Here is a 23,420-nt window from a genome sequence, read left to right as displayed (position 1 = left end):
ATAACAAATTGCTACTCTACTTATGAAAAGTTATTCCGTTATTATACTTCATCTTTATACATTTGTAGGCTGCACAAGTCAGCATGTTTAAAAATATAAGTGAGATTAAATAAAATATGCTACCAACTATAAAGAATGACAGCTTGGATGCAGCAGCTCATAGATTTGCTTGCTTTGTTTTGAATGGGAAGGGAAACAGAGACTGACCTATTGGTTTCAACTTTTTGACTCTATCCCATCTCCTGTTTTCATCCAACCTCCTTGGCAGTTGCCTCTGTTAGTCTCGAAGGCCGTCTGCTACTTGTCCCCAGAGGCTTTGACAAAAAAAAAAAAAAAAAACCACCAAGCGCAGGGCCGCAGCAACCTTCAGACATGCACTGTCGGCTCTGCTGGTCCTCTGCCCCCGCTGATGTCAACTTCTAGTTCTGGGGAACGAGGACCAGCCAAGCTGACAGCACATGCTTGAAGGCTGCTGCAGCCCTGCGCTTGCTTCTATTTGTTTTTATTTTTCTGCCACTGCTGTGTGCAGTAGCGGTTTGGGCGGGAGGGATATTCTGCGACACCCCAGATAGTTTGCTGTGGCACACCAGGGTGCCGCAGTGCACACTTTGGGAAACACTGACCTAAACAGTTAGCCCTGGATATTCAATGCTGGTGCCCAGCCGTGGCCTGGTATTGAATATCTAAGGTTAATTCTGCCCTCGGCAGTCAGCGTTGAGTTTTGTGGTACCTGTTCTGGTTTTGCACTGGCTACATACTGAAGGAACACAGAATGTTATCTTCCTTGGTTAGTGCATTCTTTAGTGCATTTTGTATTTGCTGATGTTACTGTTTTGCAAAATATAAATAAACTTGGGGGAAAAAATTTAAAAAGCGGACCGCTACAGGCAGAATACGGACTGCTATGGGGATGAATGATCTCACCTTCATGTTCCAAGCTATATATTTTTTATAGCAGTTTTCTCTTGCTCCTTTGGGTTTGCTGGTCAATTGAAACTGGGACTGGAATCTGGCTGCATGAGCCTTCATTTGTGTCCTGTTGCATTTGTAAACCACTGTGATGGATTATCCAAACTATATCCTGATTTTTCTTTAATAATAAATTTATATCCTCTCCCAACTCACTTAAGGGTCTTTTACTAAGTTGCGGTAGAAGGGGGCCTGCGCTAGTACATGTTTTGACACTGGTTGAGGCCCCCTTTTACCGCACCAGGTAAAAGACTGTCTTTTTTGTCACAAAAAGAAATGGACGTGTGGTAAGTGAACCGCTTGCCATACGGCCATTTCAGGGGGAAGCACTAACCGCTAACCTGCGTAAGCACCAGTGCTACAAAAATAGAAAATTTTTTTATAGCGCCGGAAATGGCGAGTGCTGAGGGTGGGGACAACCGCCAGGCTCCTGCTGTAGCCCAGCAGTAGATTTGGATTGGTACGTGGCAAGTCTGTTGCGAGCCAGCCCTTTAGTAAAAGGGAAATGGGACTTGATATACTGCCTTTCTGAGGTTTTTGCAACTACATTCAAAGCGGTTTACATATATTCAGGTACTTATTTTGTACCAGGGGAAATGGAGGATTAAGTGACTTGCCCAGAGTCACAAGGAGCTGCAGTGAGAATTGAACTCAGTTCCCCAGGATCACTGCACTAACCACTAGGCTACTCCTCCACTCCACTCCCCCCTTAGTCCAGTCATTACAGTGACGGCCTGAGGCTGGGGTATACAGCAGGCCTCCTCCTGTAATCATTGTGGATTGATTGCTTCCCTTCTCCCAGGGGCGCCACAGCATCTTCACCCTTAGCTAACCTGTGGATTGGAAGATCTGAGTCAACAAAAAAGCAGAAGAGTCCCCCAAAATACTAAACAGGACATAAAAATACATAAAATGGGGATAGTTCCAGCACAGAAATATTTATTAACAGTCGGTGAGCTTAAAACAGCTAAGTAAAACTGAATATCCCTTTGCTGGAACTATATTGGTCTACCCCCACTTTGTGTGTATTTTGTTCTCAGATCTGAGCCAGAAATCAAACCCAGGTTCCTTGGTATGAGAGGGTAGAGTACTGGTTTTTCCATATTTTTGTGAACTGGATTTAGAATCCTGTCCGACCAGTTAAAATCTCTTTGTCTCACTTGAGATTTTCTTAGCCAAATTGTCTATCCTTTTCTCCTTCCACAATTGAGAGAAGAGTCAAGGCGTGGTTATTCCTACTGAACCCAGTGTTAATTGAAGATACAGCAATTGATATCCTGCCATTCCTGGGAGCTCTGGCTAGGTTGACTGTTTTGAGAGCCCCTGGAGATTGACCTTCCCTGTCATTCTGTGTGATTTATTTGTTCTTTTACCTGTATGTCCATACAATATTGAGTACATGGGGGACCCCATAATCTTGCTTAAACCATTTCAGTCTGAAGTTAGTTTGCTGTCAATTCCATCTTGTCGGCAGTTCAGATTGGAGTAATACCAGTCTTCAATTTTTCATATTCCTGGTCCAGTCTTATGGAATTTGTTATTCCCCTGCACTTTGATAAACAGCAGAAGGACTTCTTGCTTAGAAGGGCTTTCCACAACTTTTTACTTCATTGAGATCACTGCTTTTCACTGTCCGCAATATCTGCCTTAGGGCCCCTTTTACAAATCGGCAGTAAGCCCAACGCGGGCTTGTCGCTCACTAAAAATGAAGTACCACCGGGCTACCACAGCAGCCCGGTGGTAGTTCCCACCCCCAGCGTACCTCCATATCCAGCGCTACAAAAAATATTTTAAATTTTGTAGCACCAGTGTGTACCCAGTGGTAATCAGGCAGTGCCGTGCACTGCCTGGTTAGCACGGGAGCCCTTACTGCCACCCCAATGGGTGGCAGTAAGGCTCCCCCCAACAAAATGGCCACACGGCCATTTCCTGAAAAAAAGAAAGACCTACCTTTTACTGTCTGCAGTAAAAGGGGGCCTCGGCACACATTAGAAACACGCACCAGCGCAGGCCCTGTTTTGCTGCAGCTTGCTAAATGGGGCCCTCAGTACTTTGTGAATTCTCTACTGATGCAAGTCTTTTTTGTTTGTAGGATGACATTTATGTAGTTTGTCAGTGGTTCTTATCCATATTGTTGTTCTTATTTTGTATAGTTCCCCCATGTTTACTTGATGCACATTTCAATTTATATGTTACGTATGTTCATTTGTTAACTGCATAGAATTGTAGATAGGCAGTATATAAAATTATTAAATAAAAAATTCAGCTAGCTGTAATTAGTAAATGGTAAACTTTTGGTTTCAGTCTCAGTACCTGGCTTCTCTCTCTGTCCTCCCTTAGATCCAGTACAATGGACACAACGTGGATGTGGATGGCCGTACTACCAAGAAGTTAATCACCAACTTGAAGCCTAAAACCGATTACAATTTTATTCTGACCAATCGAGGAAACAGCATGGGTGGCCTTCAGCAGAATGTGGTAGCAAGGACTGCACCAAACATGTTAGGACAAAAGCCAGTGATGACCAGAAAGGCTGAGCCAGAAAGTAGCATCACGTTTCAGATGCCAGCTGTGGAGACCTCAGAGCTTGTCCGGTGGGTATTCATTGCATTGCTTCTCATTCTCCCTGTATCTCTGCTCCAGTGAGGCACAATCGTTCAAGACCAAGAGGACTGAGGAGATGTCAGCAAATTTCAAAAACTTCTGACGAGGGAGAAAAACTGAATCTCTCTTCCATGTCTTCTGAGTACTCCTTCATATGATGACCCTGATATGTAATACCTATAGCACATCTCAGCAAGGCAACCGCTTCAATTATGTATGGAAAAAAAGAAAAATTCACAGTGGCCACCTGCCACCCACAATAAAAAGGTGCCTACCTTTAGCTGAAGTACTAGGGCTAATGATAGCGATAGTATAAACACTTCAGGTGATGTCACCCTGGTACAGTTCTAGTTCATGAACCAGCTGTAGCAGAAGACAAACCACAGGAGCTAATGAAAAGTCAAGAGGATGACAGTGTTAGGTGAACTCCTAAATATAAAAGTGATTATTTGAGATCATACCCAACACACCCTAGTTTAGGAATGAGGGCATTACTCATAGTAAGCTTAAAACTAATCCATTGCTCGACACTGTCCCCAAGACAAATTTTGTAATACAAAATCCAGGCCTAGACCAGTCCTATGGCTTAGTGGCAGTGCTATACACAGTTCTGGTCTTCCTTTTCCAAGATTAGCTGCGGATTATGCAGAAGTAATGTTTCTAGCCAGTGGGAAGAAGGAATTCCAGTCATCGCACTTTGCCACATTGGTCTATAAGATCCTGGATGGAGCTCTGGCATGTAGCCCCTATTCATGGACTGTCTGTATGATGACTGGTCTAAGGGTATTTATAGTATGTAAGAAATCCCCAGGTAATGGCAAAGCAAGAAATCAAGAAGTAAGATCCCAGCCCAGCTTCCAAAAATAGTCCTTGAATCTCAAAGGAGCTGAAAATATTGTTGAACCAGGGGTATAAAATTAGTAAAAGTGTAATTTCATAATTGGGCACCTAGTTTAAGGCAGCCAAAATGCATCTAGTTTCTATCATAAAGAAAAGTAGGTGCCTACTTTTCATTATAAATATGAGTAAAAGTGGCCAAAAACACACCGTAATTATATAGTAGATGACGGCAGAGAAAGACCTACACGGTCCATCCAGTCTGCCCAACAAGATAAACTCATATGTGCTACTTTATGTGTATACCTGACTTTGATTTGTATCTGCCATTTTCAGGGCACAGACCGTAGAAGTCTGCCCAGCACTAGCCCCTCCTCCCAACCACTAGCCCCGCCTCCCACCACCAGCTCTGCCACCCAATCTCCGCTAAGCTTCTGAGGATCCATTCCTTCTGAAGGCATAGTCACACCAGCTGTAGAGCTGGTATAAATGACTCCACCTACATTTTGCAAGCATGCACATAAATTTTTGTATTTCATAATGCATGTATTTGCTCACCATCCATGCTCCACCCAGACTCCTCCCATGTGCACACCATAGTGAAAGTACACACCATTCATACCATGTGCACACTTTTATGCTAATTGGTATTTTATCAGAGGTGATTTACACACTTAAGCGTTCATTTACACGCATACATGATTAAATTACTTCCAATATTTATGTTCTTGGTTCCCAAAACTAGGTCCTTATAAAATCACCTCCATAGTACCGTAGCAAATGTCAGCGCATCAAGGAAAACCCAGAAAGCAAGCAATTGCTGAATTATAAGCCCCTAGCCAGAAAGTTTACAGTTAAATCTAGTTTTGTTTATTCACATTTTTGCTGTACTGCCCTTAGTCCAAAGGTTTCAGTGGTTTATATAAAAGCATATATAGAGATAATGTATGTTTGTAAAGATATAGCTAGATAGACAGATATAAATGCATAATAAGCACAAAAAAAACCTAATATAAAACATATGCTAACAATCAAGAGAAAATTCTATAAACAAACATAAGACTCTGTTTACTAAGTCGCACTGTAGGCGTAGTAACATTTTAGCATGTGCTATTGCTAAAGACACCGATATATTCTTATGGGTGTCTCTAGCGTTAGCGCGCGCTAAAACGTTAGTGCGCTTACAGCGCAACTTAGTAAACAGGGCCGATAAAAATATGCAAAAGAAGCACTCCAAGGCGTCCCCAAAAACCTTAAAGAAATATGTTTTCTACTCCTCTTGCTCAAACATCTGGTTGCCGCCAATATGTCAGCATTTGACCCAGTTGGATTCTGGGGAGTTGTAGGACTTTTACCAATTGCGGCTGATAATGGCTGTCATCAAAACTGTCTGAGCTATATACCTTCAGCTTGCAACCATGCCACCTTCCACTATAATCCTTTGAGATCTCACAAGCTAAGCATTGTGGAATTTTTAGTATCCACTAGATTCTACCAAAATGTCTTGAAACTCATAGCATAACAACATAAGAATTGCCATTCTGAATCAGACCAAATGTCCATTTAGCACAGTACCCTACTTCCAAAAGCAGCCAATCCATGTCAGAAGTACCGAGCAGAATCACAAAAAATAGCAAGATAACCATGCTACTCACGACCCCAGGGATAAGTAGCAGTGTATCTTAATAGCAGTTTATGAACTTTTCCTCCAGGAACTTGTTCAACCCTTTTTTTTTAAACCCAGATACACTAACTGCATTTATCACATCATCTGGCAATGAATTCCAGAGCTTAGCTGTTGATTGTGTGAAAAAATATTTTCTCCTGTTTGTTTTAAAACTATTACCATGTATCTTCATGAAATGTCCCCAGTGTTTGTACGTTTTGAAAGGGTAAACAATCGATTCACGTTTACCCATTCTACTTCTATATCTTTTTTTTTTTTGTCGCAGTGATTAGAATTGCACCGCAATACTGATGGTGAGATAGCATCATGGAGCAATACAAAGCATTATAATAACTTTTGTTTTATTTTCTATTCCTTTCCTAATAGTTCCTTTCTATTTTTTTGGCCTCGCTGCACACAAAAGATTTCAACTTATTTTGCTCAATGAGAGCTAGAATTTTTTCTTGAGTGGGGACTCTTAATGTGGAACCTAGAATCCAGCAGCTACAATTTGGATTTTTCTTTCTAATGTGCGTCACTTTGCACTTGTCCACATTAAATTTCATCTGCCTTTTGGATACCAAATTTTACAATCTCATAAGGTCCTCTGCAATTTCTCACACACTCTGCGTGTGATTTAACAACTTTGAATAGTTTTGTGACATCTGCAAATTTAGGGACCCTTTTACTGAAGGGCAGTAGGGCTAGTGCCATGTTGGCGCACGGCAAATTGGGCATACTGCTGGGCTACCACAGGAGCCCAGCAGTAGTCCCAACCTCTGCCACATGCCAACTCCAGTGCTAGAAAATGCATTTTTATTTTCTAGTGCTGGAGGGCTTACCCGGCGGTAATTGGGAAGCCCTGTGCGCTGCCTGGTTACCACTGGGTGAGTGCAGGAGCTCTTACCGCCTCCTCAATGGGTGGTGATAAGGGCTTCCCCAGGAAATTGCAGTGCAGCAAACGGTTCATTTACCACAGGGCTATTTACCTTTAAAAAAGAAAAAAAGCCTTTTAGCCTCTGCGGTAAAAGGGAGCCTCGGCATGCAGCGAATCCACACGCCAACGCTACTGCAGGGCTCCTTTTTCCACAGCTTGGTAAAAGGGGCCCTTAATCACCTCTCTGCTTTTTCCATTTTCTGATTAATTATAAGTGTGTTAAAAAAAACACTGGTCCCAATAGATAAACATGTGGCACTCCACCTTTCTCTATTGAGAGAACTAGCCATTTAACCCTACTCTTTTTTTTTTTTTTTATCTTTTAACCAGTTCCTAATGCAGAACAGAATATTGCCTCCTATCCTATGACATTTGATTTTCCCAAGAGTCTCTTGTGAGGGACTTTGTCAAATGTTTTCTGAAAATCTAGATACAGTACATCAATTGGCTATCCACATGTTTATTCACGCCTTTAAAAAAAATGTAGCAGATTGGTGAATTAAGATTTCCCTTGGCCGAATCCATGCTGACTCTGTCCCATTAAACTAGATTTGTCTGTGTGGTCAGTGATTTTGTTCTTTATAATAGTTTCTGTCATTTTTCTCGACAATGGCAACAGGCTTGCCAGTCTGTAATTTTCTGGATTACTCCCGGAATCCTGTTTAAAAATTGATGTTACATCGGCCACCTTCCAGTCGCCAGGTATCATGGATAATTTTAATGACAGGTTACAGATCACTAATAGTAGATCAGCAATTTTCTATTTAGGGTCTTTTAGTACCCTGAGGTATATACCATCCAGTTCAGGTGATTTACTGCTCTTTGTCAATTTGGCTTTATTACATTTTTCAGTTCCTCCTCTGTATCATCATCGTTAAATACCATCTTCTGGCACAAGTAGATCTATTACATCCTCCTTAATAAAGACTGAAGCTATGAATTCATTTACTGTCTCCGCTGTGGCCTTTCTCTGTTTGTCCTATAGACCTTAATGTCCCTTACTACTTTTCACGTGAGCAAAGAAAAAGTTTAGTACAGGTACTAGGTCAGCCTGATAGGTGTTTTAGCCCTACACATCTGCATTTTGATGCTATCTCTGTGATGTAGTGTATCCAGACCAGTGGCGTAGCCAGAAGGCAATTTTTGGGTGGGCCAACAGGTTGGATGTGTGGGCACTAGAGTTGCCAACCTTTTTGAAAAAGAAAAAAACAGCAAACCTGATGCACCCATGCTCTGTCCCTACCCCACTCCCCATAACTTCAATGAGGGTTGCAGTGCAGGCTTCAGTGGCTGCAGGCCAATTTAGAGCTAAGGGAAGTACAATAGACTGCACTATTCAGCCCCACTGAGCCATGGTCCTCCAACACATATATGGTATTGAAGCCAAACACATTCTGCATCCAGAGAACCTCCTGGCCTTCCACCAACAATGGATACAGAGCACAGCAAGGACAATTCTCCATAAAACTCATCATATAAAGAAATTTGTTTTCTAGTGTAATCTCAATTACAGACATATTATATATTAACTTTAAAAAAATCTATAAAACAAAAGTCACTCAGAACCTTGAGCAAATCTACCATGCCAACACTAACTTCCAAAAACAAAGATCCTACCTATGAAAAAGAAGTGCCTTAAATATTATAGTAGGGCCCTAAAATACAAATACATTTATCAGAAAAGCTGAACAAGCCAAATTACTACAGAATGCTACATGGAAACTTCATGCTAACAGAATACCTCAGTCACACACACAAAACACAAATGCCAAATACAGAATAAGTGACCACAAACTCTAGAAATATAAATTAAATGGAAACCACAAGAAACTAGACCTTGCATGTAGTACAACACCAGAGAAACAAGAAAGAAAGGCATTTGCTCCTGTGCAAAATATAAAGATGGCACATGCCAGGGATGGTGTTAGGGGATGCAACTAGGGCAATTGTGCTTGGTTCCTTGGCCAGAGAAAGCCTGCATGCTGGAAGATGAAGGCGCAGCCTGGTAATGGACTTTGGGGTCCTTTCCTAGATTTCTTTCCTGGACCCCAGCCATGTTTACCATCAACTTTGGCAAGATGTACATTCCAAATCCAACATATTATATTCACAACATTGAAAACAAAATATTTTGTTATACCTTTTGGTTGTCTGGTCATTTTTTCTCAAATCATATTGGTCCCAGACTCTGGTTTCTGCTTCCCTCTGTCTTCTCTTAACTCACTTGCCAGGGTCTCCTATTTGACATTTCTTCTTTCTTCATGTCCATCATCCATCTCCCATCTCTGTTTTCCTATATTTCCTTGTTCATTATCTCTCCTGTGTTCATATCCCCTCATCCATCATCATTCCTCTGTGCACCTATGCACCCCATGCCCAGCATATCCCTTCTGCGTTCCTATTCTCTCCCTTGTCTGGTATCTCCCCCCCCCCCCCCCTGTGTCCATATACCCGCCTCTCCAGTGTCCAGCATTTTATCTCTATTCCATATCCCCGTTCCCCCCCCCCCCTTGGTCAGGCATTACCCCTCTGTGCCCATGTGCCATCCCCATACAGCATCTCACATTTGTGTCCCTGTCCCCATGCTCCCACCTAATGCCCATCATCTCCCTTCTGTATCTGTATACTTCCCTATGTCCCCTTTCTCCCTCCTCCACACCAATGTGTCTCTCTCCTCTCTGATCCCACCCCCCAACCAGCTTCTCTTCCTCTCTTTCCTTCCCCTTATGCATCTGGCTCTTTCTCCCTGCATCTCTCTCCCTTCCCTCTGCATATCCAGCACCTCTCCTTCAGCCCCCCCCCCCCCCACGTCCAGCATCTCTCTCCCTTTCATCCAGCCCCCCTACATGTTCAGCACCTCTTTCCCTTTCATCCAGCCCCATACATGTCCAGCACCTCTCCCCTTCACTTCAACCCTCTGCATATCCAGCACTTCTCCCCTTTCCCTCCACCCCCCCTGCATATCCAGCACCTCTCCCCTTCCTTCCACCCCCCTATATATCCAAAACCTCTCCCTTCCCTCCAACCTGCAAATCCAAAACCTCTCCCCTTCCTTCCAACCTCCCCTCTGCAAATTCCAAAACCTATCCCCTTCCTTCCAACCTCCCCTCTGCAAATTCCAAAACCTCTTCCCTTCCTTCCAACCTCCCCTCTGCAAATCCCAAAACCTCTCTCCCTTCCCTCCAACCCTCTGCCCCTGGCAAGTCCAGCACCCTTCTGTTCCCTCCCCTCCCTGCCTCCCCTTACTGGACCAGCACGCAGCACCCCACTGACTTCCTCACCCTCTCCCACCCCTGCCGCAGCACTTCATTTAATGTTGTCGGCGCTGCTGTTACAGTTTCCCACCCCCGCGGCGGCGCTTTACACTTTACCTAGCAGCAACGCTACAGATGCAGCGCTGACGTCTGAGTCCGATGTCCTGCTCCGGGGCCTTCCGCGTCCCGCCTCCGTAACAGGAAGTTACATCAGCGTGGAAGGCCCCGGAGCAGGACGTCGGACTCGGACGTCAGCGCTGCATCTGTAGCGTTGGCTGTTAGGTAAAGTGTAAAGCGCCGCCGCAGGGGTAGGAAACTGTAACAGCAGTGCCGACAACATTAAATGAAGCGCTGTGGCAGGGGCGGGAGACGGTCACGATAAGGATCTGCTTCTGGGCGGGGCGGGCCTGAGGCTAAACTGGGTGGGCCTGGGCCCATCCAGGCCCACCCGTAGCTACGCCCCTGATCCAGACTTTTAGCTACAGAAGATGATACAGATTGCTTAGCAATCATATAAACAGCAACTTGCATATAGTCAGGGCTTTGGATATATTGATATGTTAAATGAATAAATATTAGACAACTGTGCCTTTAAGAATTAAGTGCAATAGTTCCAAGATGGAGGCAACATCTGTGGGGCTCCGTTATCTTTCCTCCTTTTGCCTCTTTAATGATGGATAAATGCAAAGTAAAATTGCCAACTCAAACCTCTGAGTCAATTGCTTCTTTGGTGCAGGGTCTCATTGAACAATTTGTGGTCCATTTTACACCTTTAGATGTTGGATCTGTGGGCCCGCTTGAGAAACACGAGAGATGAGAGCCTCAGTCAGTATATAAGGAAGATCGTTCAGACCCTAATGTATCCTCCTTTACTTCATTTTTATATTCATTGCATATTACTTTACTTCCTCCAGTAGTAACTCATGATAAAGGACATTCTTAAAGTATCTTAGCTTATTCAAACTCTTTGACATCTTTAATGGTTCTATCCAATCAGCTATGGTCTCCCGTCCTTTGGTTGGATTGCTTGCTATGTGAATTATGTCTCAAGTAGGGCAGAGATATGATCATGTCTCATTCCAATCTAGGGGCAAAATAGATGAAAAATTATTTTAGCAGCTGGCAGTTCCTGTCCTTTTACCACCTTTAAATGATTCTAATACTACTGGGCTATTGGAATGTTGGCTATTGAGGTATATATCCTCTCCTTGAAAAAGGACACTATTTAAGACCTATTTATGATTAATTGTTATACTATCGGACTCATTTTCGAAAGAGAAGGACGCCCATCTTTCGACACAAATCGGAAGATGGACGTCCTTGTCCCAGGGTCGTCCAAATCGGTATAATCGAAAGCCGATTTTGGACATCCCCAACTGCTTTCCGTCGCAGGGACGGCCAAAGTTCAAGGGGGCGTGTCGGAGGCGTAGCAAAGGCGGGACTTGGGCGTGCTTAACACTTGGACGTCCTTGGCCCATAATCGAAAGAAACAAGGACGTCCCTGACGAACATATGGACGACTTTACCTGGTCGTGTTTAAGGTGCCTGACATGACCAAATGACCACCGGAGAGAATCAGGGTCACTAACCCCCTCCCACCCTCAAAAAAATATCTTTCAAAATATTGATTGCCAGCCTCAGATATCATACTCAGGTCCATGATAGCAGTATGCAGGTCCCTGGAGCAGTTTTAGTGGGTACTGCAGTGCACTTCAGGCAGGCGGACCCAGGCCTATCCCCCCAATACCTGTTACGTTTGTGGAGGAAACAGCGATCCCTCCAAAACCCACCACAAACCCACTGTACCCACATCTAGGTGCCCCCCTTCACCCGTAAGGGCTATGTATCATCATCGTTAAATACCATTTTCTGGCACAAGTAGTGGTGTACAGTTGTGGGTTTTTGGGGGCTCAGCACACAAGGTAAGGGAGCTATGTACCTGTGAGCAATTTCTGAAGTCCACTGCAGTGCTCCCTAGGGTGCCCAGTTGGTGTTCTGGCATGTCAGGAGGACCAGTGCACTACAAATACTGGCTCCTCCCACGACCAAATGGCTTGCATTTGGTCGTTTCTAAGATGGACGTCCTTGGTTTCCATTATCACCGAAAATGAGGGACGACCAAATTTAAGGATTTGGACATCCCTGACGGTATTTTCGAAACAAAAGTTGATAGCCATCTTGTTTTGAAAATACGGGTTTCCCCACCCCTTGGTCGGGACATTTTGCGAGGTCGTCCATATCAAAACATGGACGTCCCTTTCGAAAATGCCCCTCCACATATACTATCAGTGTAGTTTTTCTTATTGTAAACTGCACTAGACCTTTCAGGGATACAGCAGTCTGTAAGTATTGGATTAGATTTATAGATATGACATCAGCTTGAGCCAGATCCTGGAGCACCACCCTGCAGCTACTGTGTAGCTGTCAGCCATCTCCCCTCTCTGTAGGGACCCTAGCCATATAAGCAGAGGTTCCAGTGGTGAGAAGGACTTGGGATCTCGAGAACGGTGTTGAGTAGGCCAGCGGGGAGTTGTTTGTGAAAGCTGGTCTCGGCGGAGGAGAGACTGGAGGTCTTTTCGAGCCATGGCAAAACTGTATTAATATCTAACTCAGCGTTGACTACTGAAGCTACACATCTTGAGATAAATTGGCCTGATTTCTTATTATCCTGTCCAGCTTCTGTGACTCTTGACAGGATTTGGGATGCAGTTGTTGATCCTGGGAAGGCTTTAATGCCACAGATTCTAATTTTGTGTTCCAATCTTAACAGTTAGAGTCTAAGGAACTGTTTAAAGTGGTCTGACAGGTTGAAACTGTGGAGAAGTTTTAATCTTCTCAACTGTTCAAGCGTCTTTATTTAAAGTTTATCTAATTTAAGGCTGAAAGCTGAGAATTTGGAGAAATCTACCAGACATTGAAATTTGAATTTATTGAATTTTCTATAATCTCCTATAACTTCACCCCAAGAAATGTTAAGAATATAATTGAAGTGCTGGAGGTTCCTGTTGCTAATTTGCCTCCATTTACATCAGATTAAACATGTCTAACAAGATACAGAAGAGGTGTAAACAGTTTTTGTTTTGGAGTTGAGGGCTTCATTTTTGTTCAATTTTCCATGTAACTATATTGTCAAGCTGCAGATGCTAAGCTATGTCTTCCAGCCTTCTCAAATTTCTGCATTTATTGCTTCTACGCAGGCTTCAGCTTACATTTTAGCTATTCCTAAAGAGAAAGTGCTCTAATAAATAATGAAGCTGTAAGTGGGTATTAAGCACGTTTAAAAGGTTTCCCTTTTTTCTATGTACTATGCTCCCTAAATTTAATCTTGAGGTCCAATATTGAGGACTTGAGCATTATTAGCGCCCTATTTACTAAGCCATGCTGTAGGCGTGCTAACCTTTTAGCCCGTGCTAACGATAGAAACACTCATTATATAGTTTTATGATACTTTACCTGCTAATATTATTTCCTATCATTTTTATTCATGCAGTATAATTACATAACAAACCATTTGCTTGGTTAGTTATGTAATTATACTGCATGAATGAAAAGAATGAAATGCATTAAAGGGGCAATTCTGTAAAGGGCACTAACAGTTAGAAGCTTAAAGCACTTAGACTTACAAAATTCCATTGTAACCTATGGAACTTTGTAAGTCTAAGTGCTTTGAAAATGGGCCCCTTAGGCACCCAAAATCTAGGTGCTAATCTTATATTCTATAGCACCCTGGAAATTTTCTTTTGTGTAGCGCGGTCCTAACCCAGCGGTAATCGGGCATCACCGTGCGCTGCCTGGTTACTGCTGGGTTACCACGGGAGCCCTTACTGCCACCTCAGTGGGTGGTGATAAGTGCTCCCCGCTGCAGGGCCACGTCTATGAGTGTGGGTGGGGTGGCTGCTGCAAGAAATGGTGGAGGAGCAACTCTGCAGCTTAGGCCCAATGTGGCACTCAGCCTCCACAAAAGGCCTTTCCCAGCCTTCTTTGTTGGGAGGTGTGAGCAGCTCTTGTGTGAAGGAGTGAAGGCCAATGATGTCTTCATTAAGCAGAGCATCAAGGAAAGCAGTGCTCAGAAGGTTCCCAGAAAGTGCTCAATATCTTGGGCTGGGTTGCTCAATAGAGTTCAACAGGGCAGGAGTTTTCTCCTGTTTGAAACACTTTTGAATATCGGGCAGTTTATTGCCTGTGATCGAGCAGCACTTTGACCCTACTAGTCCCACTGATGTCATTTCAGGCTGAACTGAAAAAGAGGACTATTATGAGAACAGACAGGGATTGTTAATGTTATTCGTTGTTGGTAAAGGTAATTTTTACACTGGTTACTCTTTTGCAATTTTTAATGTTTTATTTAATTTTAGAATTATATATTATGTAATTTGTATAATGATGATTGCTAGAACATGCTTGAGTACAGTTTGTAGAAAGACATGAAACAAATCAAAGATTATGTTCTTGATATGTATTGTTTCTTGCAAATGTATTTATTTTCTTTGTTGTGTTTAATAAAAATGATGTACCATAGATTAAATTAGAAGCATATCAGCAATGTCCCACCAGAAAATGAGGTGGACAAATTTCAGAATGTTGGCAGTTCAGGTTGAAAATTGCTGTAAATTTCTTATTCTTTGATTCCAGTGGCTGCTTGCTAGATAACACCATTGTTTTTTTTGTTTGTTTGTTTGTTTGTTTTTTAATGGTTACATTCTAGAAGTTACTATATAGTGGTGGTGCCACTGAAGAAATCACGAGGCCAGTTTTTGAATCCTTGGGGTAGTCCTGAAGATATGGATTTGGAGGAGGTGAGTTCTGTAGTTCATTCTAAAGCAGTCTGGACAGAAAGGCCCAACCTCTCACCATGCTGCCTCCTGAAACTATGGGTAATTGTAATCTATTATGTTGATCACACAGAGCACAAAGCCCTGACTGCTGTCTTGCTGAATACATCTAAAGCTGAGGATTCATGTTGCTTTCTGTGGTTTATTCACTTTGGGCAGAATAATTTCCTGTCAATTCATTATATTGTAATATTAGTAAACAGCAATTGCATCATCTAGAGCTTTTTGCAAAATACTGCTTGCTCGTCTAATTTTTGGTTTAGTTCTCTTTTAGAAAATTTGCATGTTTAAGAGGGAATCACGTATTCAATTTAAAATAGCTTGTCAAATTTTTAAATTCGTTTATGGTATGAACTCGGTTATGGTAGGGCATTTATTACGATCTCTGGGATTAAGATGGCAATTGAGAAGTTCAAAAAAATTGACACTTGATATTCCTTCTTTAAAGAAAATGAAATTGAAATCTATTTGGGAACATTCTTTTTCATTCCAGGGTCCAAAAATATGGGATACTATCCGCCATATTTTTGAAAGAGTAAGATGCCCATATTTCAACCCAAATCGGGAGATGGGCGTCTTTCTCCTGTGGGCACCCAAATCGGTATAATCGAAAGCCGATTTTGGGCGTCTTCAACTGCAATCTGTTGCGGAAACGGCCAAAGTTGACGGGGGCGTGTTGGAGGCGTGGTGAAGGCGGGACTGGGGCGTGTTTATCGGCCGAAAAGAGATGGGCGTCCTCTGCTGATAATCGAAAAAAGAAAGGCGTTTTTAGCGCGAATTTGGATCACTTTTTTTGGACCCTTTTTTTCACGAACAAGTCCCAAAAAAGTGCCCTAAATGACCAGATGACCACTGGAGGGAATCGGGGATGACCACCCCTGACTCCCCCAGTGATCACTAACCCCCTCCCACCCAAAAAAAAGAACTGTAAAAACTTTTTTTTCCAGCCTGTATGCCAGCCTCAAATGTCATACCCAGCTCAATCACAGCAGTATGCAGGTCCCTGGAGCAGCTGGTAGTGGGTGCAGTGGACTTCAGCCAGGTGGACCCAGGCCCATCCCCCCCCCTACCTGTTACACTTGTGATGGTAAATGGGAGTCCTCCAAACCGCCCCCAAAACCCACTGTACCCACATCTAGGTGCCCCCCCTCAGCCATAAGTGCTATGGTAATGGTGTAGAGTTGTGGGGAGGGGGGAATTGGGGGGCTCAGCACCCATGGGAAGGGAGCTATGGACTTCAGAGGTAGTTAACTTTTTTTTTTAATTGTTACAAGTGCCCCCTAGGGTGCCCGGTTGGTATCCTGGCATGTGAGGGGGACCAATGCACTACAAATCCTGGCCCCTCCCACAACCCAATGCCTTGGATTTGTTCGTTTTTGAGCTTTTATCGCTGAAAAACGGTACCTCCCAGCTCAAAGCCGCACAAATCTGATGCATTTGGCTGGCACAAACCGTATTATCAAAAAAAGATCGATGGCCATTTTTTTCGAAAATACGGTTTGTCCCGCCCCTTCATGTACCCGTTCTCGGAGATAGACGCCCATGGAGATGGGCGTTCGCGTTCGATTATGCCCCTCCACGCCAATATCTCTATGATTAATATCTAAATATATTCTATTTTGTAAAGTTTTAAAATCTTATTTGTTTAGTTTGTAAGATTATTTTTTTGAAGTCTAACTAAAATGGAAGCACTTATCGTATCCAATTAGGATATTTATGTTGTTGTGAACCGTTTTGAAGACTTTGTTAAAGGCAGTATAAAAATATCAGAATAAAAGAGAATAACAGCAGTCAGCATTTTTTTAAGCGCAGACCAAGACTGGCTAAATGACACCGGCTGCACATACTGTAGCAGGACATGTTCATCTACTCCTACCCTAGCAAAGATCGAGGCCCTTTTATAAAAGCGCATTAGGCTTTACACACGTGCAGTGTTTGCCAAAATGAGACTACCGCCAGGCTACCATGCCCCTCTGGCAGTATTTTCAGATTTGCCACGCACCCACAATGCCTAGGTGATTTACTTATTTCCTCCCATTCGCAGCCTTTCTGACTGTAATCAGCCGTTTGCGCATGTAATGCGTGAGCCCTTACCGCTAGATCAGTGGGTGGCATTAAGAGCTCAGGCTGGTTTTAGGCGCACGCTGGTTTCAGTTTTACCACATGCCCTTTTCCCATTACAAAAAAGCTCTTTTTTGCAGATGCGGTAAAAACTGGCCCAGTTATCGCCCAAAATATGTGCCTACACTACCGCAGGCCACTTTTTACCGCAGCTTAGTAAAAGGACCCAATAATGCTCAAACACTTTTCTGACCTCATTTGTAACTTTATTTTAATCCCTTTGGGCCCTGTTTACTAAGCCACGCTAGAGGTGCGTTAGCGTTTTTAGCGCGCACTAACTTAAACGCATCATAAAAAGTCTAGTGCATGTTAGTGAACAGGGCCCTTATTCCTGTTACTCTATCTTATCTGTCTATATGTTCCAATGTTTGCTTATACTCTAGGCTGTTTGACGTATTCTTGCTGTACACTGCCTTGAAGGCGGTAAATAAATCCTAATAAATAAATAAAATTAGCTCCAGATATTCAATGTCAGGCCATGTCCAGACACCGACGTTGAATATCCAGCTTTCACTGGGCATGTGATGGCTGTGGGGGGTTATGCGGGTTCCAGCCGATATTCAGCCAGGAGCCGCAAAACAGGAGATTACATTTCCCCCCTCCCACCCACTGTTCCCTCTAAGCTGAGTGGGAGTCCTCCATCTATAATCCTGGCAGTGGGGGGGAGGGGTGCTTTCACTATCATATTTTCAGTAGTGTGGGACAGGGAGGCTCTGCAGGACTCCAGGGAACCTGCCTATCCCTATTGCTTGAAAACACAGTACTGAAGCACTGCCCCCACTGGCAGCAATTCAATTGGAGGACTTCTGCTCAGCTTAGAGGGAACAGTGTTTCCACATGCCTGAACATTTCTGATCCTCCCTATTGCCCATTACCACTGGAAGCTGCAGCGGCCATTTGCACTCAGAAGCCACGAGGGGCAGAAGAGAGTGGGGTTCACTTCTGCCCCTGTTGACCAATAGACCACCAGGACAGTTGAAGTAGGGGTGGGAGGGGAGGTCCTGCTGAGACATGGGGGTAGGCAAGAGGGGGATCAGAGTGGGGAGGGGAGGGGGATTGGAGTTAGTTGAGGGGGACCAGGATGGGGGACCTGAGCTTGTTGAGGGGGGAATAGGAGGGACAGGAGGTCATCTTCAGTTTGCAGGCCAATACCTGGAAGTTAGGCAGATGCTGACCAAAATTCAGTGCCAGCACCTGCATAGCTAATTGAGCAAAGTTAGAATTACTATTTATTCGGTTCTGTATGCCTGGCTAGCTATTTGGGCACTGGCACTGAATATCGCTGACACCCACATGACTACCGCTCCTCTCCGACTTCATCCCCGTAACACCCTGTGCAGTTCGGAGTTAGGAGCCCTTTTAATGAAGGCACACTAAAATGTGGCCAGCGGTAGCTGTAGCACGTGGTTTTCCCGCATGCTCCGTCCACCTCTTCGTGCGGCTGCAAAAAAGCCGCTTTTCCATTCACAGCAATATTGGTCAGGCGCTAAGTTCAAAATTAGCACGTAGCCATTTACCGCATAAGCCCTGTGGTAAGGGCTCACGCGCTAATCCGACAGTAATCGGGCAGCACAAGCCAATGTGGTCACGCTGCTGATTACCTCCGGGAACGCCCCCCACGGTAATCGGGCAGCGCAGGCCAATGTGGCTGCACTGCAGATTACATCCAGCAAACCCCCTCGCAGTAGAAAATAGAAAATTATTTTCTACCACAGAAAATGGCGCACGCCAAAATCAGAACTACCGCCAGGTGCCTGGGAGCACCTGGTGGTAGGGCTGTTTTGGTGCGCACTACCTGTGCGGTAGCCCTACCATGCCTTTGTAAATGGGCCCCTTAGTTAAAATATTTACCAGTACTGCCTACTTAAGTGTCGCAGAATATCGTCAGCTAGACTGCTGAGAGCACTTTAAACAGGCGGGAGCTTCTACTGCCTACTTAAATAACTTTAAATATTAGGCCCTCTGCTTTCTCTTATTTTTATGTACACTGAAGATACAGGGCCCTCTATGCTTAAGATGTGGTATGCTTTTAAAATCCAGGAATATAAGTCTTTCTTGTATTACGATGCACATGGAGGTCATGAGGTTCATTTCTATGTATTTCTTTGTAGCTGACTCAGGACATTGCAAGGCTCCAGCGTCGTGGTCTGCGGCACTCACGGCAACTGGACTTCCCCAAACCATATATCGCTGCCCGTTTTCGAACATTACCAGCCCATTTCACTCTTGGAGATCAGAAAACCTATGACGGGTTTGAAAACAAAGCTTTGGAGATTGGACAAAGATACGTTTTCTTTATCCTGGCTGTTCTTGAGGGATCTGAATCAGTAAGTCACATGTATCCTATGCGTTTACCTTTTTAGCTTACCTTTAAGAGCAAGGCTAATCAGTGCAGCTGACGTGATGTTATTGGGCGTATGAGGGAGTTTATATATATTTGAAGTCTGTGTTCTAGGACTCTGGAACTCTTTTACTGAGATCCAAAACAGATGCAACAACTCAAAAACCCTACAGGGTCTTTTACTAAGGCGCGCTCACGTTTTTAGCACGCACTAAAATTGGGCACACACTAAACGTTAGAGACGCCAGTGCATTCCTATGGGCGTCTCTAATTTTAGTGCGTGCTAAAAACATGCGTGCGCCTTAGTAAAAGGCCTTTCTAAATTTATATTTTTTTTGCAGAGTGCAATGTTAAAATTAATAAATCAAACTGAATTCTGATTTCTTATCCAAACAGAGTACTACTTCTCTAATCAGGGAGAAATCTTCAGTAATCTATGGTATTGCAAGTGTGGTTACATATATAACTGTAGCTAATTTTCAAAGGAGAAAGAGTGAGCCACATAATTTGCCCCTGCTGTTTCTACTGTGGGTAAAATAGCATATATACAGTTGAAAAGGAAATGTGTGCATTATTTGCTCCCCAGACATCCTTGGGAAAACTTTAGTCCAGCTAAAAGCAGTGGCAATAAATACAGTAACACAGGGGGTCTTTTACTTAGGCATGCCGATGTTTTTAGCGTGCATTAAAAATAGGTGCACGCTAAAGATGCCCATAGGAATACATGGGCATCTTTAGAGTTTAGCTTGCGCCTATTTTTAACACGCGCTAAAAACACCAGCGTGCCTAAGTAAAAGACCCCCCATAGTAAATAACAGCAGATCCAGCATGGCCTGTTTAGTCTACCCATTAAGGGTTGTAACTGCTGCTCCTTGCAAGTTACTCCCCCCTATTTGTTTGTTTCTTTTTTTTTTAAGTGAAAAAGTCATTTATATTTTCTTTTGAGTGGAAATACTCTATAATACCGGCATTTTTCAACCAGTGTGCCAGTGTCACATTGGTGTGCTACTGGAGTTTTCTATCACTCCTGTCCCATCCCCAACCAGCCACCCAGCATTATAAGATTTCTTTTGTAGCAGTTGGCGATAACAGGCAGAAATTCAGACAGCCTGCTAGTGCCAACCCCCGAGTCTTCTCTCTAGCGTAACTTCCCGCCTCCGCGTAGGCAGGAAACATCAGCGAGAGGGCTCAGGTTGGCGCGAGCAGGCTATCTGAATTGCCACCTGCTGCTGCCATGCCCGCCACCAGTCACTACAGGAGAAAAGGTGAAGGAAAAACAGACAGGTTAAATTCCTCAGTTTGTGTACCCAGATACCATGAGGAGTTAATGGAACCTTCATACTAAATTCTACTTTAACGTGGCCGTCCGTGAATTGGCTCAGTTATAGTGAGTTCTTGGCTTTGATGTGTGTTCCTGTGGCAGTTTGCTAGTCCTCATCACAGGTTTTAACCAGACTGTTATGTAGTGAAAATTGTGTCACATTCAGATTGTCTCCATTTGGTATGTTCACTTTGTCATTATGGGGGTTGTTCTATAAATGTGTGCCTGGTGGAAGTCTATTATAAAGGAATTTAGGCCTACAGATCGGATGCAGTGAAAAGATGTTAACTCCATCAGCACTGTGGTGGGTGTGTCAAGAGGGGTATTTGCTTTAAAATTGTTGTTTTTTGAATGCATGTTATTTATGGCTATATTTGTTATCGCTGAAGTGTATCGCTGCCTTTTTGCCAACTTATGTTTTCAATAAAAATATTCAACTATAAAGATAATGCAATGATTAAAATTTAGGGACCCTTTTACCAAGCTGTGGTAAAAGAGGCCCTGCGGTAACGGTGGCACATGGATTTGCCGCTCACTGAGGCCCCTTTTACCACAGCGGGTAAAAGACCAAAAAAAGGAAATGGCCGCACAGCTTCTGCAGCCATTTCCTCGGCTCCTGTGGAAGGCCGGCGGTAATGCCGAATTGGTGCGTGACAATGCTGCGGTAGCTCGGCGTTGTAAAATGGCCCCTTAATTATTGAACTTTAAACACAATCTTAATACTCGTTTGTAAAATTTTAAAATATCCTTAAACTGATGGTGTGCCTTGACAATTTTTGCAGCTTGTCACTGTGCCATGAGATGAAAAAGGTTGAAAATCACTGCTCTATACTTTGATGTAATGTAATATGGTACTTGTATCCTGCTAAATCCCACAGTACAGTGGCTCAATGCGGGTAACAAAAGATTAATAATTGAAGTACAGAAAAGACAGAACCAAAGTAATCAAACCAAAATTTTTTAAATAAATAGGTTTCAGATTCTTCAGAAAATAGTAATTTCTACCCTCTTACTAAGTTTTTCCAATACCTTTTTGGATACCATTCTAAGCATCTACAACCCTTTCTGTGGAAAAATGTTGTTTTTGAATTTTCCTTCTTTTAGATTTGTTTCATTTCTATGATTCTAGTTTTCCCATCTTTGTTCATTAAGATTGATTTTTTTTTTGTTTTGTTTTAGGATGTAGTTATTAATATGGGCTACCATTAAGATGTGTTATTTTATCACTAATTTGTACTGTTTTACCACAGGTCCTTTATTATGCAATGAGACCTAGTTACTAAGGATTAACAGTAAAATAACACATCTTAATGTTAGTTAGCCAATGTTGATAACTTCCTCCCTCAGTGTGATTGTTCTATGGATTTTATTATGCATGTTCATTGTATCTCACTTAGAACTGAGGCAATGCAGGTTATAAATATAAATACATACCTCTCAGGTTTTTAAACATCTGTACCATATCTCCCCTGTCTCTCCTCTACTCTAGGGCAGGGGTTCTCAACCCAGTCCTCAGGACACACCTAGCCAGTCAGGTTTTCAGGGGACCCACAATGAATATGCATGAGATCGATTTGCTTTCTCTACCTCAATGGAATGCAAAGTTATCTCATTCATATTCGTTGTGGGTATCCTGAAAACCTGACCAGTTAGGTGTGTCCCATGGACTGGGTTAAGAACCTCTGCTCTAGGTTATATATACTGAGGTCTTCAGATTTCTTCTAAGATATGCTCTCTGTGTGAGAATTAGCATGCTTTCACTCTGAAAATTTACACCTGCTCTTTGATAGGCACAAATTTTGTGGTCTAATCTACATACATATTTTATGACGTATTTCTGTAAGTGTTAACCCATCCCCAATTCTACCCCTAGGAATGCTTCTGTAGAGACTGGGCAAGCTTAGTTTATGTGTATGGTTTACCTACACATTTGTTTGGGGGGGAGGAGGGGGAATGAAGCAATTTTATTAAAGCGTATTTCTGCACATAAAACAGCATTTTACCTGCAGAAATTACTTTTAAAATTGCCCTTGCACATAATTTGTAGACTTAAATTGGACCCGACATGGGTCATGTTTCAGCATCAACAACGCCTTCCTCAGGGGTCCAAATTTCCAATATAAAAAATATACACAAGCAGGGAGTTCTTTAAAAAACACAAATGCTCTTGACAAGTATGTAACTCCCCAGAATTTCGATGATAAAAGCTCCTGTCTAACGCCGTCAGTTCTAAAAACCACCAAAGTCCGAAGGCGTTGGATTACAGTTTTGGAGGGATCTATAGTGAACATTCAATCTATTAATAAAGCCATGAATAAAAATAACACCTTTATTTTTGGAAATCAGGCCAAGCATTTAAACTTACATTTTTTGAACTATCATTTAATTTTAAGTATTAAGTACTACTACTACTACTTATCATTTCTATAGCACTACTAGATGTACGCAGCACTGTACACTTGAACATGAAGAGACAGTCCCTGCACGACAGAGCTTACAATCTAATTAGGACAGACAAACAGGACAAATAAGAGATAA

At 43.0% G+C, this 23,420-nt stretch overlaps 1 protein-coding gene across 1 annotated transcript in view; it reads left to right on the top strand.

The window, feature by feature from the left end:
- PTPRS (protein tyrosine phosphatase receptor type S) overlaps positions 1-23,420 on the top strand; it is a 307,849-nt gene that overhangs the window by 226,641 nt on the left and 57,788 nt on the right. The window contains 3 exon segments of the mRNA XM_030218889.1: positions 3,310-3,563; positions 14,973-15,063; positions 19,332-19,547. Of these exon segments, the coding sequence (XP_030074749.1) occupies positions 3,310-3,563; positions 14,973-15,063; positions 19,332-19,547 (561 nt within the window).

Source organism: Microcaecilia unicolor, chromosome 11 (assembly GCF_901765095.1).
Source record: "Microcaecilia unicolor chromosome 11, aMicUni1.1, whole genome shotgun sequence".
NCBI classification, from domain to species: Eukaryota; Metazoa; Chordata; class Amphibia; order Gymnophiona; family Siphonopidae; genus Microcaecilia; species Microcaecilia unicolor.
This window is presented reverse-complemented; position numbering and strand designations above follow the sequence as displayed.